General features: G+C 45.0%; 1 protein-coding gene across 4 annotated transcripts in view; it reads left to right on the top strand.

Moving 5' to 3' along the window:
• The window catches only part of DYNC1I1 (dynein cytoplasmic 1 intermediate chain 1), a 1,447,115-nt gene that overhangs the window by 144,159 nt on the left and 1,284,934 nt on the right, over positions 1-18,022 (top strand). For all 4 annotated transcript variants that reach the window (XM_069211741.1, XM_069211739.1, XM_069211740.1 and 1 more), the window contains one exon: positions 12,255-12,374. In XM_069211741.1, the coding sequence (XP_069067842.1) occupies positions 12,264-12,374 (111 nt within the window). In that variant the 5' untranslated portion in view covers positions 12,255-12,263. The remainder of the gene's footprint in view (positions 1-12,254; positions 12,375-18,022) is intronic.

Genomic DNA, 18,022 nt, shown 5'->3' with positions numbered 1-18,022 from the left:
GACACCTGGTGATTGCCTACATCCTGGAAAGTCCATTACGCAAGATTCCTTGCATTTCTGACATGTAGTTCACCACTCGTCAGATGCTGATGTCACCGTAGAGATTGTTTCTGAAAGGACAAGCAACAAAGTCCTGAGTGCTGTTGCTCCTACATCACCAATGCAGATCATGGACACTTCTATTGCCAGTTCCCAGTTTCCGGAGACAAGATCAGGACAAGTAATCAGAGTGACCCAAAGGCTCATTGAAGAACTATGATTGTATATATATATTTGTGAAAAAAATGTATTTTTTTTATTTAACAGAGGGGAGATATGGACTCTCATTATGACATTGGCGGTCTTTTACTAAGACCGATGAGGAAGCGGTATTCCACCTGCCAGATTATGACACACAAACGCAAAACCGACAGAAACCACAAGTCCGCCATACCCAACAAAGGCGAAAAACTGTCGGACCCACCACCCTCCCCGCCATGCCAGCAATATACCGCCCTCCAAGTTATGACCCACGAATCACCACAGCGGACATTCAACGGCGGTCAGCCATTGGCGGCACTGCTGTGGTGGGGCTCCCAACACCACTTGAAGCGAACATTGGCCAGATCAAAAAACCCACACCTGACATGTACACACACCCTACACACCCACCAACAGCATGATAAAACACCCCCCCCACATAGCCCACAATCTGTTGCAAACAGGAAAAGACTGCTATACCTTGCCAGGCCAAACCCTAAGAAAACTGCTCACACACAGTCAGCACCGAACACCCTCTGCACAACACACACAACACACAATAGGCATGCCCCCACAAAAGCACCCCCGTTTCACTGATGAGTTGCGGATGATGGTGGAAGAAATCATCAGGGAAGAGTCATAGCTGTTTGGTGCACTGGTACAGCAGATCTCCATTGCCAGGAAGATGGAGTTATGGCAGAGAATCATGGACAGGGTCAACTCCGTGGGACAAAATCCACGCACAATGGATGACATTTGAAAGAGGTGGAACGACCTACGGGGAAGGTGCATTTCATTGCATCAAGGCACCAGGTCGCCATCATTAGGACTGGTGGTGGATCCCTCCTGAGGGCCTCACTGGAGTCACTGGAGGGCTGGACACTGGTAAGTCACCATTACTAACCTACCTCCACCAATACATGCAAGGAATGTCACCCCCTCACCCTGACTCCTTCCACCCCACTCCATCCCATACAGTGCTCCACCCCAATGACCACACTAAATTGTGTACCCCTGCATGCTCTACCCACTGCAAGCACACCCTCCCAGCTCTGCATGCACACACAACAGCAATGCATGGACAGCATGTAGAACTACCAATCCCACAATCCATCACCATACACCACCAAAGGTGGGAGGACAACACCAAACCCTAGTGAAGACAGAAATGCAGTATGTGTGAAGGACAATGACTATAGCAAATCACTTATATCTCCACAGGTGCCCCAGCCAATGTCGGCGGCGAGCAGGTTCCACGGCAACCCAGTCCTCCACCAGAAGATGCTCTCAGTGAAGACAGCAACTCTGGATGTCCTGAACTGGATGAACTCCCTGGCCCATCTGGGACCACAGGTCAGTCGGCTTCCACATCCCACAGTCAGTCCACCACAGGGCTTCCTCCTCCAACTCCAACACCACAGAAGCCACCGAGCATCTCCAAACCCCTGTCCCCAGGACACATCGATCAATAGTGTGCCCACCTGTACAGGGACCCGTGTCGACACCGCACAGGCAAGACGGTGAAGGTCCTGGTGTAAGTGGAACTGGGCACACCGTTCAGGGGACACAGGCACAGGGGGCCAGGGACAGCGAGAGGTCAGCTGTGCATCAAGGGGAGGCCAGGACAGGGAACTGACTGCGCAGGAGGCACTCTCACTTGTCCTGGGGGCATACCAAATAATCCCAGGACAGGATGGGACAGTTGATCACCATCATGCAGGACAACCAGTGACTGCGTGGGGTACACCACCAGAAGGTCATGCAGCAGTTGCAGGGCCTAAATGCCAACATGGCCTCCATTGTAGGGGTGCTGTGTGACATGGCTAACATCATGCGGGAGAACTGAGCACATCAGCGGCCCACTTCCACTAGCCAGTCCACTCACCAGCCATCAACATCTGCTGCAGCAAGTGGACAGGAGGACCTGCAACACCACCCACAGGACAACAGCATCCCTCCCCCTGCAGAAGGTGAACCACCCCGCAAACGTTTCCTGTGACCCAGACAGACACCAGAGACTGTTGCCTAGACCACCGCCAGGATATGAGCCCTTCCAGAATGTCACGGAGTCATCTTGTTCACTTTGGACTACCATTGCTCCTTTTCCTATGGCCCCATGGGCACCGGACCTGTGCTACAAACCAACTGGGCCTTTACACTTTGGTTTTTGACCACCATCATCCCACTCGATTGTACTATACCTTCCTTTTCGTCACTTCAATAAACACCCTTGAACACAACTGGAGTTTTTGTGCTTTATCATACAGAAAATTGCAATGTATTGGACTCTATTATCCTGTGCAAATGTCCTGTAAGGTGTGAATCCATCCAAAAAATGTGTTTAAGAAGTCTGTAGTTATCACATCAGTACACAGGTATGACCACACCTTCATCTGCAAAAAGGGAAGGCATAAGTGACACTCAATTGAAATGAAAAGCTAGTGATTGGCACAACACAGCTGGCACACAGCACTTCACAGAAATGGAGACATGAACAGATTTACAGTCTTAACTGAGTGTCATTGGAAGTACTGTTGTATCAGATGTGTCCTGTTGTCCACATCCTCCTTCTCCTCCTCCTCATCACTGTCTTCGGTGTCCTCCTGGAGGTAGGGCACATGGTGTCTGAGGGCCAAATTGTGCAGCAAGCCACCACTATCTGGCAGACCTTCTTAGGGGCGTAGCATAGGGATCCGGAACATGGCTTTCAGTAGACCGAATGTGCGTCCTATAACTCCCCTGGTACAGCAATGTCCTTCCTTTTACCGATTTTCTGCCTTGTTCTCGGATTCCTCAAAGGGGTCAACAGCCAGGACAGGATTGGGTACCTGGAGTCACCCGGAAGTAGTGAGGAACATGCATAACTCATGTGCAATGGTATGGAGTACAACTCCAGTTAGCTACACTGACATTCACTGTGTGAAGACTAAAGCTCACCTATGAGCCACACTCTGTGCCTCTGTAGTCATGCCATCACCTGTGGGATCCTGAAATTCCTCAATACATAGGCATCATGCACAGATCCAGGAAACTTGGCAGTGACGTGGGAGATGTATTGATCTGCAAGACACACCATCTGGACATTTAGAGAGTGGTAACTCTTCCTATTCCTGTAGACCTGCTCATTTGCCCTGGGAGTGACCAAGGCAATAATGGCCCCAATCACATGTGGTATGTGTCCCATTGCATAGAATCCAGCCTTCACAGTGGGAATATTTTCACTCTGAGGGAATGAGAGATGTAGCTGCACATGTGTTTGAGCAAGACAGTATAAACATAAAGGCACAATCAAAAACATTGGCTGTGACATTCCTGCAGCCAGGCCCACTATCACCTGGAATGAACCACTTGCCAGGAAGTGGAGCACTGACAGTACCTGTACTACAGGGGGAATTGCTGTAGTGCTACGTATAGCAGGAATCAGATCTGGCTCCAATTGTTGACACAGCTCAGTAATTGCGGCCCTGTCCAGACAATAGGTGAGTATGATGTGCTGTTCCTCCAGTGTAGCCAAGTCCACTAAGAGTCTGTATACGGGTGCTTGCCACCTCCTCCTCCTCCGCAGTGGTTGGTATCTAAGTGAGCCAACTTGAGATGTGCATGACTACAGGAAGTATGGACACACAATATCACAGTACACAGAGTATGTATGTATGTAGAAGACTGGAAGAGTCTTGATGTGTACAATCGATACCTGTAACACACATAAATTTGTCCAACATAAGTACTAGCATAAGGAAATGACAACCGCCTGTCCTGTATGCAGGGACAGGTGGAAGTGACCTCACTCTGCCGGCGTTTGGTGTAATGGCAGAAGGCGGTCTGCACCACCGTGCAACTCCTCATTGGCTAACATGGAGCTCTATGGAGTAGAGGACCCAATGATGGTCAACACCAGTGGTGACGATGTTCACTGCTGTGGACGTGACCCCCATTTTCTCTCTACCACTTCACTTGATTCCTGACTCTCTACAGCTCAACATCTTCACTGCATGTGCTGCTGTGTTCTGTGTGTGGAACCTGTGATGGCCCATGCTACAGGGGAAACGGCCCCAGCCTTCACATCCGAGGAGTTGGAAAAGCTTGTGGATGGGGTCCTACCCCTGTATGAGCAGTTGTATGGGCCTCCAGACCAACAGGTGAGTACATCATGGGTACGTTGGATGCAACATGGCTGCATGGAGATGTATGTGTGTGCTGGCAGTGTGTCATTTGGGGGTGTTGACTGCATGCTATGTGTATGCAGAGGTACGGGTCATGTGTGTGCTTAATGTGGGTCATATGTAGTGTGTAAGCCATTTGTGTTACAGAATGGATTGTTGAGTTCATGGTGTCCTACTGCCTGTGTCTCTTCTGCAGGTCAACACCCATTAAAAGAAAGGGTTGTAGCGTGCCATCGCCAAGGACGTGCAGACCCTGGGGGTCCATAGCTGACAGAGCACCCACTGTAGGAAACGGTGGGAGGACCCGAGACGCTGGGCCTGGAAGACCACGGAGGCCCATCTGGGGACAACCTCCCAACAAGGGAGGGGTGCTGGTCAGAGCCTGCCCCCTCCCCCACCCAATGGCCCGAATCCTGGTGGTGGCCAATCCTGAATTGGAGGGGCACATGAGGGAAGCACAGCAGCAACAAGGAGGTGAGTACAGACTGTGCTGTATTTTGAATTTTGGTTGCCTGCCATGTGGTTTGGGTGCAAGGTTCTAGTCAGTGTATGCCCCAATATGCCGGTTTTGCTATTCCGGTGTGGTCCTTCTTAGCAATGTAGGAAGGTATGTATATTTGGTATTGTTAAGTAGCTAGTATGCCATGGCAGACATAGCTTAGTGAGTCCCAGTAGGTGTGCAGATGGTAGTGTTTGGGTTTTTCACTGCAGTTGTACCCAGGTAATAGTTTGTCATTATGGTCCATACTGCACAGTGTTAGTCCCAGTGAGTGATTGTGATGTGTATGCCATATGTGCTGTTGGTGCTGTGATTGACCCTGTGCTCCCTTTCTTTCTCCCCCACTCTCTCTCCTTTTCTCATCCTGTCCTTATGTGCATTAGCATCATCTGGTGAGGGAGCAGGGGCACCGGCGAGTGGGGGAGCTGCAGCCCACAGGACCCAGGAGGCAGAGTCCACCACTCTGAGGGGACCAGTGGGTTGGAGGGCGAGGGGAGCACCAAAGGAGCAACGAAATCCAACTCAGATTCCTCCTTCGATGGAAGTTCCCTGGTGGTGGCAGACGCTTCTGGTACCACCCCAGCTACAAGATCTCCCGCCACCCCCGTAATAGCACTGCCCTCTCAGTAGCCCCTCACCCAGTTGCCCATGCCCCCTCACCCAGGAGGGTGGGTGTCTTCTTCCCCCAGGCCCTGCCCCAGTCAACCATAGTGAATGCCATGCAGTGGCTGGCATCCCAGATGCAGCAGTGCAATGCCTACCCGGAGGGCATTCCCTGTGGATTGGCTGCCCTAAAGAGATCGTTTCATGCTCTGGCCTCCTCTTTGACGGCAGTCAGTGTCCCTGGTTCTTCTGTCCCCCCTCCAACTACCTGTTCCCAGTCCCAAAGCCTTCTCCCCCAACCCATTCCACGCACACAATCTGACAAGCATGCACCGAAAACAGGCAGGACTCACACAGAAAAACACAGGCAGCACACTTCGCTCCACAAGCACACACACAACCAACACACAGATGCACATACAACAGCTACTGCCTCCACTGTCTTCCCTCTGCCTCCTCCCTCACAGTCACATCAACACTCACACCAGCATGCACGGCATCATCAGTCCCAGATCCTGATACCTGTACAGCCTTGCCGACAGTCACCACAACAACAGACACGCAGACAAGCACCCTACACACCACATGCGCAGTCACCGCCACCATCGCAACCTCATGTAGCACACCCACCTCATTTTCAGACACCACCACAACATACATACACACATCCTGTTTGTCCTCTCCCACCCTGTCTGCCTCCCTCCAGTTACACATAAACGCTCCCACTCAGACAATGAACAGCCATCCACCTCACACACCCTCACTGTCTATGCACCTGCACCCAAGTCCAGCACACCTACTCCTCCTACAACCACTCCCTCTACCTCCACTCCCAACCTCCTTCCACATTGGTCTTAAGAAACTTTTCCTTTCCTGCCTTGACCTCTTCCTCCCTCCCCCTCCTGGACGTAAGAGAGGTATGTGTCCTGGCTTTCTTTGCGTCTGGGTTATGTTGTTGAATTGCTCTGCAGATAGTTCTCAGTGTGTGGTATGTGTGAATGGTGTGTATGGTGTGTATGGTGTGTATGGTGTGTTTTGTGTGTGTGTGTGTCACTCTCCCCTCCCGCCCTGGAAATCCTGGAGGTCCACTATGTCATAATATAGTGGGCGGAGCGTTTACTTCTGCCAGCCTGAAGGTGCCTACAGCCGTGGTCAGTGGACGGACCGCGCTGGCAGTTTGAGTGGTACATTAGCTACCTATGGGAGGGATCAAAACCATGGTCATAATTTGGTGGTCTTCACCGCCAGCCTGGCGACGGTACTACCGCCATCGCCATTGGGGCAGTCAGCTGACCGCCAATGTCATAATGACCACCCTTGTGTTGTGTGAGTTATGAATGACCAAACTCTTTTGGCTCTTGGTCGATTCTTTAGAACTGTGACATAAGTGTTAGAGAGTGGTGAAGTGAATGTAGGTTTAGAATGTTGAGTTTGCATTTACAGGCAGACGAATAAAGATGTGTAATGCATAGCTTCACATGTGGCATAGTTATTGGCGGGTACCCCGGCTGGAAAAGGTGCTACATGACTGAGTGATTTCTCCACCAGTGTCCAACACCCTCTTTCTACTTATGTTTCAAGATGCTAACCATCCTGTCTGCCACTTTCTACCTTCACGATTTTAACATTTGGAAAAAAGAACATCCCACTTTCCACCTTCAAAATTCTAACATTTGAAAAGAGGAGCATCTTGGAAGATCTAAATACATTTGACAACCATCCATTATAATGTATTATATTAGGTTTTTATTGGGGAGTGGGAGAGAATCTACTATTTTTGCACAATTGGGTGGAGAGACTCAACAAAAAAGATAGTATTTGACCCTGGTGCCTGTGCCATAACGTAAAATCATGCCCCCTCCTACAACCACAGAATGTGGTGAGGTGCCCCTGAGTTTCCCATATGTCACAAATATTAATTGGCCTTAAGATGATTGCAGGTCCCCTGAAGGGTTGGGCCTACCACTCTGTACCAAAGGGGATGCCAAGGCCTGTGTTAAGCTCTGTTTTTGTCTATCATTCCTAAATATCAGTATCAGATCCCATCTTTTTCATTTCCTTGTGTGGTAATGCACAGACTTAAATATATTTTTTATTCAAAGGAATATGTAAGTCAAAGTAACACATTTAAAATAAAACGTCTGTGGGAAACGTATGTATTAGAAACAGTTAAAGGTAACTATATAAGTACTTTAAAATGTGTAATACATATGTTCACACAGAATACTTTGATCTCACTTTTCCTAGGCACACCATGTTTCAATGAGTTGCCTGCCACAGTGGTAAAATGATTGACCCAAGTTAGGCCTATTCATATGTAGGTTTGAAGCCCAGTGTAAAATACCTGCATCCATTCTCCCATTATCCTGCCCAAAGAATTGAATGAGTTTTTGTAATTGTGACAAACCCTTCTGACACAACCACCCCTGAATTACAAGCTGGAACTGCCTCTTGGATAACTCCTACAAAAGAATCAACTAGAAAATCAGCTCTGTGTATTTAACGTGTTTTCTTTCATGTTTTTACTTTTTTATATTGTAATTATTTTAAGAGTTCAAGCTAGACAAACAGAAAAGATCTTCTATATTGTGGTTCTGTTTTCTCATAGCTCAGATAAGATAAGCCAGTGTTAAAGTTTAATATACTCTGAGTTAGAATGGTATCTTACAGATGTCACAAGTTGCTTATAAAACCGCTTTCAACCTGTTTAGCATCTCCTTGATCTGGGGACAGCGAATCACAATGTATGAGAACATTTCTGTTTGTCTTTCGTGTATTTTTTTTCACTTTATTGACAGGATGATTTCTAATTTATGGCTGTTTTGTTTAGGAAATGCTTGCTGTTTGAACCCCCTGGCCTGTCATAAAGTCACAGTTCTGTTCAGTGATTACCCATGCACATGCATTTGTTTACTTTGCTGTCATCACATAATGTTGGATTTACACATTTTTCACAAAGTAGGCTGGATGCTAATGAAATGCTGCTCTTTTGTCAAGGGTATCTACAGTGCAATGTTTGTGTTTTTAATTTCACATTCGTCTTTGAGTGTACACCTAAAAACTACTAATGCAGTCTGTTTGGCAAAGGGTTCCTGTTCGGTTTCTAAATTATTGAAGCCCAAGTTGTCACTTCATTACGATTTTTTATTTCTGTGGCAGCTGGGGACATCACACTGGGTCACACACCTATTACTAAGCACTTCTTTTAACAAAAAAGGCCTATTGGCTTTGGAAGTGCTTGTTTTTACTGAAAATGCTCAATGCATTTTATTAGTCACCATTTTTAAGTTACTGATTGCTGTTCCCTTCTTTGATTTATTGTGGCACTGGTGTGCTTGGTTTGCCACTCAAATATGAGAAGATGAGTAATCCTTCTTCCTGTTGATTGTATTGACTTTTTATTAAACATATGTAAGAGAGGTACTCCTAAGCAAATAGTGTATACAGTAGAATGCATTCTTCTACAAGGACAGCGTTTTTTTCAAAGCTTCTAAGATATCTCTGTGTTAAGAGATATGTAGGGCAAAGGTTTAAGTTCTGTAAGTACTAGGGCACAATCAGAGAGCATAACATTTGGTTTGATACCTCAAGGGTGGTGTTTTATATTGCTTGGTCTTGTTGATTTTGATTTTTTGGGGAAGTCTGGAAGGCAAAGGTTCTGCTACATAGATGTTTTCATTCTATTTCAGCAGTTGGTATGGATTCCAAATTTAATGTAGTGATGTTTAAGGATGGGTCCCTACTCATAACATCTATTCTTCTTCTTTCCTGTTATTTTGGCTTAGTCATGGCTGATATACAGCTAGTTTCTCACCCACTTTAAAATTCATTTATTTGTTGCTGCTTTTAGTATCATATTGGCTTGTGTGTGTTCTAAGAAGTGCAGTATGACAGTGTTGGTGCCGCAGGCAGTTTGCCTGAGGACACAGATGGTGGCTTGTTGAGTGGATACAAATTCATCAGTTTGGAGGTCTAGCTACTGAGGCCGAACATTTGTTAGGAAGGCTATGACCTTGGTTTTCGCTTTCCTTGCTGTATGCTATATAGTATTAAGTTATTCCTCCTTCTCCTCATTCCAAGATTTCACATACTTTCTGAAGTTAGAAATTATAGGAACTGAATTTCTAGTTTCTCTGTGCTGTTTTGGAAGCCTTTTGTCTACTGATTTACATATCATTTTTCATTTTAATTTTCTTCTATTCCATGTTATAAAACTCATCTTCAATTATGTGTAGCTTGGTGGATATGATGAATAGTTTGAGTGATTTAACGTATGCTGTGCCTGCAGCCAGCTATGAATCCCTATCTTATTTAATTGGATAGAGGAGATCATGTTTCTGGTCTTTTGGTGTTAGAATTGAGGGCTTTGGCGAGATCTTTCCGAACAGATGATCTTCTACTGCCCAGTGCAGGAGAGATGGGTCTTTCATCTGGCTTGGCATATTTTTTTGGTGCTGGTATTTGCCATTTATTATGCTTGGGGTTAAATAAGTCACACAAAGGGTAGATATAGTATGGTAAGAGGTAAGTTGATCTTGTGGCATTCCTTGTGAGTTAAATCAGATGTGTGACCAAATACATGTTATGGATTGGAGCCTGATGTGAGACCCTCTGCATAGAAACTGGAAACAATTGTATTAGAGTCTACATTTATATAAATTGAACTCCTCTATAGGACAGTTTTATTTCCTTGGTTTAGATGGTTTATTAGAATTACAATTCTACTAATTTAATAACCTCTATAGTTGGATGTAGTTTATAACCACTCTGGTGTATAACCTTGTTGCCTTTCTTCTATGCTCATAATTTTAGTGTCAATGTTTTTCAATGAAGGTATTTATTCTATAATTAGTATGTTCTGATGTTTAGCCATCTTCCACAGTTGTCTCTCTGGTCTTTGCTGTAGTTTCTTTTTGTTCCTATGTCTTTACTGTTTTACTCTTTTCATTTGTATATTAGTTTGTCATGACAAGCATATTTTTTCAGATTTATTTTTGTTCATTTTACCACTAAAAAAGAAGAAAAAGGAAAGCAATCCTTTCAAGAGTGAGAAAAGCAAAATGCAAAGAAAGACAGTTGCCTTGGATCCAAGTAACTTAAAGTCCTCAGGAATCTTACTGAGTGTCATCTTGATGGGAACAAAGATTGAAAGCCTTTAAGCTGGTAATTTAAAGCAAGAAAAACCTTCTAAATCAAACATAAGGTTTGGTTTAAAGTTTGGCGGATTGGTTACTCCATTACAAGCATGACAGATATCCCGTCCGCTGTATTCCGATTCCGATAGGATACAATGAAATCGTAACACAGCAGACAGGATATCAGTCAGGTTTCTGGTGAAGTAACCCCATCTGCCAAACTCGAAATCAGGCCCATAATATTTTCAATGGTCATTTAACAACATTATATCAGTAAGCAACAGACGGGTCTTTTACTTTTTACATGCATTAAAATGTATTTATTTAATTGCCTTTTTTGTATAGTGTTTACATAATTGTCACTCTACCACGCAGCCACTTCAAATTGCTCGAAATAGGAAAAGAAGTAACAGAACCATTTCATGTAGAAGGTTAAATATATCGCTGTAGAGTCTGCAGATTTTTCCCTTTTCCTCACAGATGCTGGCTTCACAGATTTTAATAAATATTTCTGCTCATATGATATGCCTCTTTTGATGAGTTAAATTTCACAGTGATGCTGAGACATAATAGTGTAATATGAGTGTTGTATGAGGAACACTGTTAAAGAGGGAGACCTTAACTTAAGAATCACACAACATAGGTCATTTTATACTTTTTATACTTATTCGGATTGGAAACTTGTTGTGAGGCTTCTCTAGTATTTGTTGGGCAGGTAAAGTTACTGGGATATGCTAAGGCACATGTTATGGGATTATCTCAGGGCAATTCCTTTTACCTGTGACGTGTTTCATCCAGTGCTTCTCACAACATTTAAGGCATTTTATATCCAAAACCATCCTTGTTGAATGTCGTTGGTGGTTTTCACATGTTATTGTTGGCCAAAATGCATTTCCTCTTCGGACATTGATTCTAGCCAAAAAGCAGATTCTCTGGATTTGGGTAACATGTACCTTCCGTAGGTGAATCATTTGAGTCAGGACATGTCAATATTCTCATAGAAGGAGAACATTTACTTCAGAAAGAGTACTGAAGAGAAATGTAAAAGTGTGTGGTTAGTCTTCGATGAGATGCTTTAGTATTAGCAAAAGTACCGCTGTTATGAAACAATGAATTTGTTTTAAATGGCAGTCATGTTTTCCTGCAGCAGAAAGTATATTTTCGATATTATTATTACAATAAAGTTGTTTAACAGCTGCTAGCCACGTTAAATCTAATTTTTTTTTTATTCGAATAGGCACGCGTTAATTTTTTGCTCCATAACGACCTCCGGTTTTGTGTCTGGTTTAAAAAAACATTTATACTCTTTCGTTTTTGGTCAATGCACAGGCTTATTTAATATGTAGAACATTCATATTAAGCTATGGTTAAACATGTATCAGGCACCAAACTATTTTTATTACGAAATGTAGTTTTCTTCTTTCTGAAGTTTATTAACAATAATAGAAAATGTGTTTAAAATGTTACATGCCGGGCAAAAAGAGAAACGCATATGACCGGTAAAATCAGTGGAATTACAACTCACGAAAATCAGCACGAATAGTGTTCCATATTCTACTAATATTCACCTATAATAGTTCCTACAATAATAACTCCTACTGTTATTTTTTATAGGAAGCTACAATGTCGACTGATAAAAGTGACCTTAAAGCTGAACTTGAGCGAAAAAAGCAACGCCTTGCTCAAATAAGAGAGGAGAAGAAAAGGAAAGAAGAGGAAAGGAAAAAGAAAGAGGTAAGACCGGTTGAGTCATGCTCCTGGTATTTAAAACCTGATGTATGAGGCTGTATTTGAAATTTCGAGTAGATATTTGTGTGACGCGCTAAAGTCGGATTGCTTGTGACAATCTAATGTGAAAGATGTGGACCGATCTATGTCCGAAATAGTTTTCATGGGGTACTCCTAGAGTATTTATAGACTTTTAGACTATGAACATTTATATACTTGGTAGACGCTAAAGATGCACAATACAAAATCATATTAACACATTTGCTAGTTGACGGCGTTGTACTCTATTAGCAGGAATACAAACGGGGTCCGCTTCCCAAATCTATTTGTGTGCGCAATCTAGTTTACCCATACCATTTGCATAAACAAAAAATTGTGTGTGCAATTTATTGTTTACGTGAATACGTTTTTACTGGAGTACACCGGCACAAGGCGGGAAATGCCCTCCTAGCAAGCAGAGAAGCAAATACATTGTTATGGTGGAAACTGGAATAGAACTCTTCTGAATGGTGAGCGAGATACGAATTGCTCCATATTTTCATCATTAAAAAAAGTTAGCAATTTCATATTAGGCCAGAGTTTACTTTGGGAGGATAGACATGTATTTTTGCATGTGCTAATTAAATTAATAAAGGTTTTCCACGATTATGCCAGGTAACATGTGACTGAAATTCTGTGCATACACCTGGAAAATTGTGTGAATTCCTGTGAATCAAAATTTACTCACATACCATGTTGTAAGCCAGTAGGTGCATGTTTATGACTTTCTTTCAGCATCAGACTTTTAGTATCAGGGGTAATGTAGATGCAAATAAAGAACAAAGCATATTGTCCACTTCCAAAGCCATATCAAACTTTAATCATATGGCAAAATAATGAAATTGGGAAACATTTAGGCCCTCATTACAAACCTGACGGTCTCATGACTGACAGATTCGCGTTGGCGGTCTGACCACCTACACAAGTGAGGTATCATTTTTATTGGGAGACTAAGGGGAATGTTGGGTGGTATAAAATTTGTGTCTGTGATCCCAGCCAGAAATGTGGGGACAAAGTTTTTTTTAAGCAAGTCATACCTCCCTGGACTCCCTCAGGTGTCTAGTTTTAGAAATGTCTTGGTTTGGTAGGTTTCCCTATATGGCTGCTGAGCCCCTGACCAAAAACACATGTCCCCTTGCCGCAAAAACAGGTAGTTTTGTATTTGATAATTTTGATGTGTCCACATAATGTTTTGGGGCATTTCCTGCCACGGGCACTAGGGCTATCAATCAATCAATTCAAAAACATTTATAAAGCGTGCTACTCACCTGTGAGGGTCTCAAGGCGCTAGGGGAGGGGGGCTACTGCTGCTCGAAGAGCCAGGTTTTGAGCTGCCTCCGGAATGCGAGGTGGTCCTGGGTGGGCCTGAGGTTGGCGGTGAGGGAGTTCCATGTCTTGGCCGCCAGGTAGGAGAAGGATTTCCCACCTGCCGCAGTGCGGCAGATGCGAAGGACGGCGGCGAGTGCGAGGTTGGCGGAGCGAAGTTGACGAGTGGGTGTGTAGAAACTGAGGCGACGGTTGAGGTATTCGGGTCCCTTGTTGTGGAGGGCTTTGTGTGCGTGAGGAGCCGGAAAGTGATCCTTTTGTGCATATCCACACAAGTGAGGTACCATTTTAATTGGGAGATGTGGGGGAATGTAGGGTAGAAGAAGTTTGTGGCTCCCCTCAGATTCCAGGACTTTGCAGCACCGAAATGTGAGGACAAAGTGTTTTTTTGCCAGATTTTGAGGTTTGCTAAGGATTCCAAGTAACAGAACCTGGTGACAGCGCCACAAGTTACCCCATCCTGGGTTCCCCCAAGTGTCTAGTTCTCATAAATATCCAGGTTTGCTAGGTTTTCCTAGGTGCCGGATGAGCTAGAGGCCAAAACCCACAGCTAGGCACTTTGCAAAAAACAGGTCAGTTTTCTTAGGGAAAATGTGATGTGTTCATCTTGTGTTTTGGGGCATTTCCTGTCACGGACACTAGGCCTAGCCACACAAGTGAGGTACCATTTTTATTGGAAGACTTAGGGGAATGCTGGGTGGAAGGAAACTTGTGGCTCCTCTCAGATTCCAGAACTTTCTATCACCGAAATGTGAGGAAAAAGTGTTTTTTGCCAATTTCTGAGGTTTGCTAAGGATTCTGGGTAACATAACCTGGTAAGAGCCCTACAAGTCACCCCCTCCTGGATTCCCAAAGGTGTCTAGTTTTCAAAATGCACAGTTTGGGTAGGTTTCCCTTGGTACCGGCTGAGTTAGAGGCCACAATCCACAGCTAGGCACTTTCCAAAAAACACATCAGATTTCAATGTGAAAATGGGATGTGTCCATGTTGCGTTTCCTGTTGCCGGCATTAGGTCTACCCACACAAGTGAGGTACCATTTTTATTGGGAGACTTGGGGAACACAGAATAGGAGAACAAGTGTTATTGCCCTTTGTCTTTCTCTACATTTTTTCCTTCTAAATGTAAGACGGTGTGTAGGAGGCTGGCCTGGTTTGTAGTGGGTACCTTGGGTACTTACACCTTATACCAGGTCCAGTTATCCCTTATTAGTGAAGTAGTAGTGTTCTGGCAGCTTAGGCTGATAGAGGTAGCTATAGCAGAGCAGCTTAGGCTGAACTAGGAGACATGCAAAGCTCATGCAATACCACTATACTTACACAGTACTTTTACACAAGTAAAGACAATACTCAGTGTCAACAAAAATAAAGGTATTTATTTGGGTGATACAGTACCAAAAATATCTTAGAGACAATACTCCTTCTGGAGGTAAGTATTATACACAATATATACACTAGACACCAAAATTAGGCCAGTAAATAGTCATAGAAGAATGCAAACAGTAGGGAAATCCTATAGAATGCAGTGGAAGAAAATAGATCCAGGGGCAACATAAACCATATACTAAAAAAGTGGATATTGAATCACAAATTCCCCCCTACACAAGTGTAGTGTGTGCAGAATCACTGGGAGAGTAAGAATACAGTAAAGGTAAGTAAATTACCCCACCCCAGAGCCCGGAAAAGCAGGAGTAAAGTACTGCAAGATTCCTTAGGGCACACTATACCTCGTTTTTGGGATTTTGCAGCAGCCAACCAAGTCTGCAAAGAACAACTGCTGGATTCTTGGACCTGAAGACCTACAAAAGAAGGGGACCAAGTCCAAAAGTCAAAAAAAGTTCCAGGAAGGACAGGACTCCTGCCAACCCAGAAGAGGGTGCAAAAGAAGAGTCCCCGGTTAGTAGAAGACTGCAGAAATGCACCCTAGGAAGATGCCAGCAGGTTCCTGCATGATGCAAAAGATGTCCCACGGATTGAAGATCGTTGCAGATGAGATTTTGTGTTGAAAGGCACCCACAAGCCTTGGCTATGACAAAAGTGCGTTTTTCATCAAAATAGCTCTTAATGGCCACAGGAGGAACATGGGGGCCTCAACTCTGTGTGAGGAGGAAGAGGGGGCTCTCAGCACTTTAGAGACCCTCAGGATGCCAGCCAGCACCCCCAGAAGCCGCAGAATCCGGGTTCAAAGGAGGTGCAAAACGCGGTTGATGCAGCACAACAAAAGAAGGTCCCGCGCCGCCGGAGAACAACTCAGCGAGTTGAGCGTCACAGGGTGGAGTGCTGAGGACATGGGCCAGGCTGTGCACAAAGGAATTTTGCAAAGAGTGCACAGAGGCTTCAGGAGGCGAAGAAGACACAATACACAGGGGTACCGTCATTCTCGGGGAAGGCAAGGTCTTACCTCCTGAAATTGCGTCAGCAGGACCTCAGGACAGTCTATGTCGATGATGTCATGCTCGTCGCTGTGAGAGGAGTTCCAGGGTATGGGTTGTCACCTTGGAAGGTGCCTGCTTGGAGCAGGGGAGTGACTCCGTCACTCTACAGAAGATTTCTTTGGTCCTTCTGGTGCAGGATGAAGACAAGGAGTACCCATAGCATGCACACCTTGGAAACTGTTGCAGTTGCTGACTTGGATCTGAGGTTGCTGAAGAAAAGTGTCTCTTGTAGACACTTTGCTGCAGTTACAGCGTTTCTTGGAGCAGGCTGCTGTTGATCCGAGGTTGAGAGTCTGAAGTTGTTGCAGAGGATTCCTGAAGGAAACTTGCAAGCAGAATCTGAAGGGAACCCACAGGAGAGACCCTAAATAGCCCTGAGAGGGGGATTGGCTACCTTATCAGTTATGGACCTATCAGGAGGGGTCTCTGACGTCACCTGCTGGCACTGGCCACTCAGAGGCCTCCAGAGTGCCCCTCACCTTGCAAAGCAAGATGGCTGAAGTCTGGGACACACTGGAGGAGCTTTAGGCACTACCCCTGGGGTGGTGATGGACGGGGAGTGTCACTTCCCTTTCCTTTGTCCAGTTTCCCGCCTGAACCGGTGTAGACTGGTTTATGCAAGGAGGGCACCATCTGTGTCCTTCTAAGCATTTCCAGAGGCTGGGGGAGGCTACACCTCCCCAGCCTGTAACACCTATTTCCAAAGGGAGAGGGTGTAACACCCTGCTCTCAGAGGAAATGCTTTGTTCTGCCTTCCTGGGACTGGGCTGCCCAGACCCCAGGAGGGCAGAATCCTGCCTGTGAGGTGGCAGCACCTGTAGTGCAATCCTCAGAGAGCTGGTTTGGCAGTACAGGGGGTCCATGGTGGAGCCCCCAGGATGCAGGGAATTGGCTCTCCAATACCAGATTTGGAATGGGGGGAAAATTCCATGATCTTAGACATATTACATGGCCATGGTCAGAGTTACCATTGTGAAGCTACATATAGGTAGTGACCTATATGTAGTGCACACGTTTAATGGCGTCCTTGCACTCACAAGGTCTGGGGAAATGGCCCTGAACTATGTGCGGGCACCTTTGCTAGTGCAAGGGTGACCTCACACTTACCTTCAGCAAGTGAAGGTTAGACATATAGGTGACTTATAAATTACTTAAGTGCAGTGAAAATGGCTGTGAAATAGTGTGTACACTATTTCACACAGGCTGCAATGGCAGTCCTGTGTAAGGGTTTGTCTGAGCTCCCTATTGGTGGAAAAAGAAATGCTGCAGCCCATATGGATCTCCTGGAACCCCAATGCCCTGGACACCTAGGTACCATATACTAGGGACCTATAAGGGGGGTCCAGTATGCCAATTGAAATTGGTAAATTAGGTCTCTGGCCTGCAGTGACAAATTTAAAAGCAGAGAGAGCATAAGCACTGAGGTTCTGATTAGCAGAGCCTCAGTGACACAGTTAGGCACTACACAGGCATATACATTAGACCACAAACTATGAGCAGTGGGGTCCTGGCTAGCAGGATCTAAGTGAGACAGGCAAAACACACTGACATAGAGGTTTTTATCTATGAGCACTGGGGTCCTGGCTAGCAGGATCCCAGTGACACAGTAAAAACACACTAACACACACTCGCAAACAGGCCAAAAGTGGGGGTAACCTTGCTAGAAAGAGGCTACTTTCTCACACTGTGTATAAAAAAGATGTCTATTTGAGAAATGCCCTGTAATTCACATGTTAGTATGGGGCCCCTGGAATTCAGAGATGTGCAAATTACCACTGCTTCTCAACACCTTATCTTGTGCCCAATTTGGAAATACAAAGGTTTCCTTGATACCTATTTTTCACTCTTTATATTTCA

The sequence above is a fragment of the Pleurodeles waltl genome, chromosome 10 (assembly GCF_031143425.1).
Source record: "Pleurodeles waltl isolate 20211129_DDA chromosome 10, aPleWal1.hap1.20221129, whole genome shotgun sequence".
NCBI classification, from domain to species: domain Eukaryota; kingdom Metazoa; phylum Chordata; class Amphibia; order Caudata; family Salamandridae; genus Pleurodeles; species Pleurodeles waltl.
Note: the sequence above shows the minus strand (reverse complement) of the source record. Positions and strands in the feature narration are given on the sequence as shown.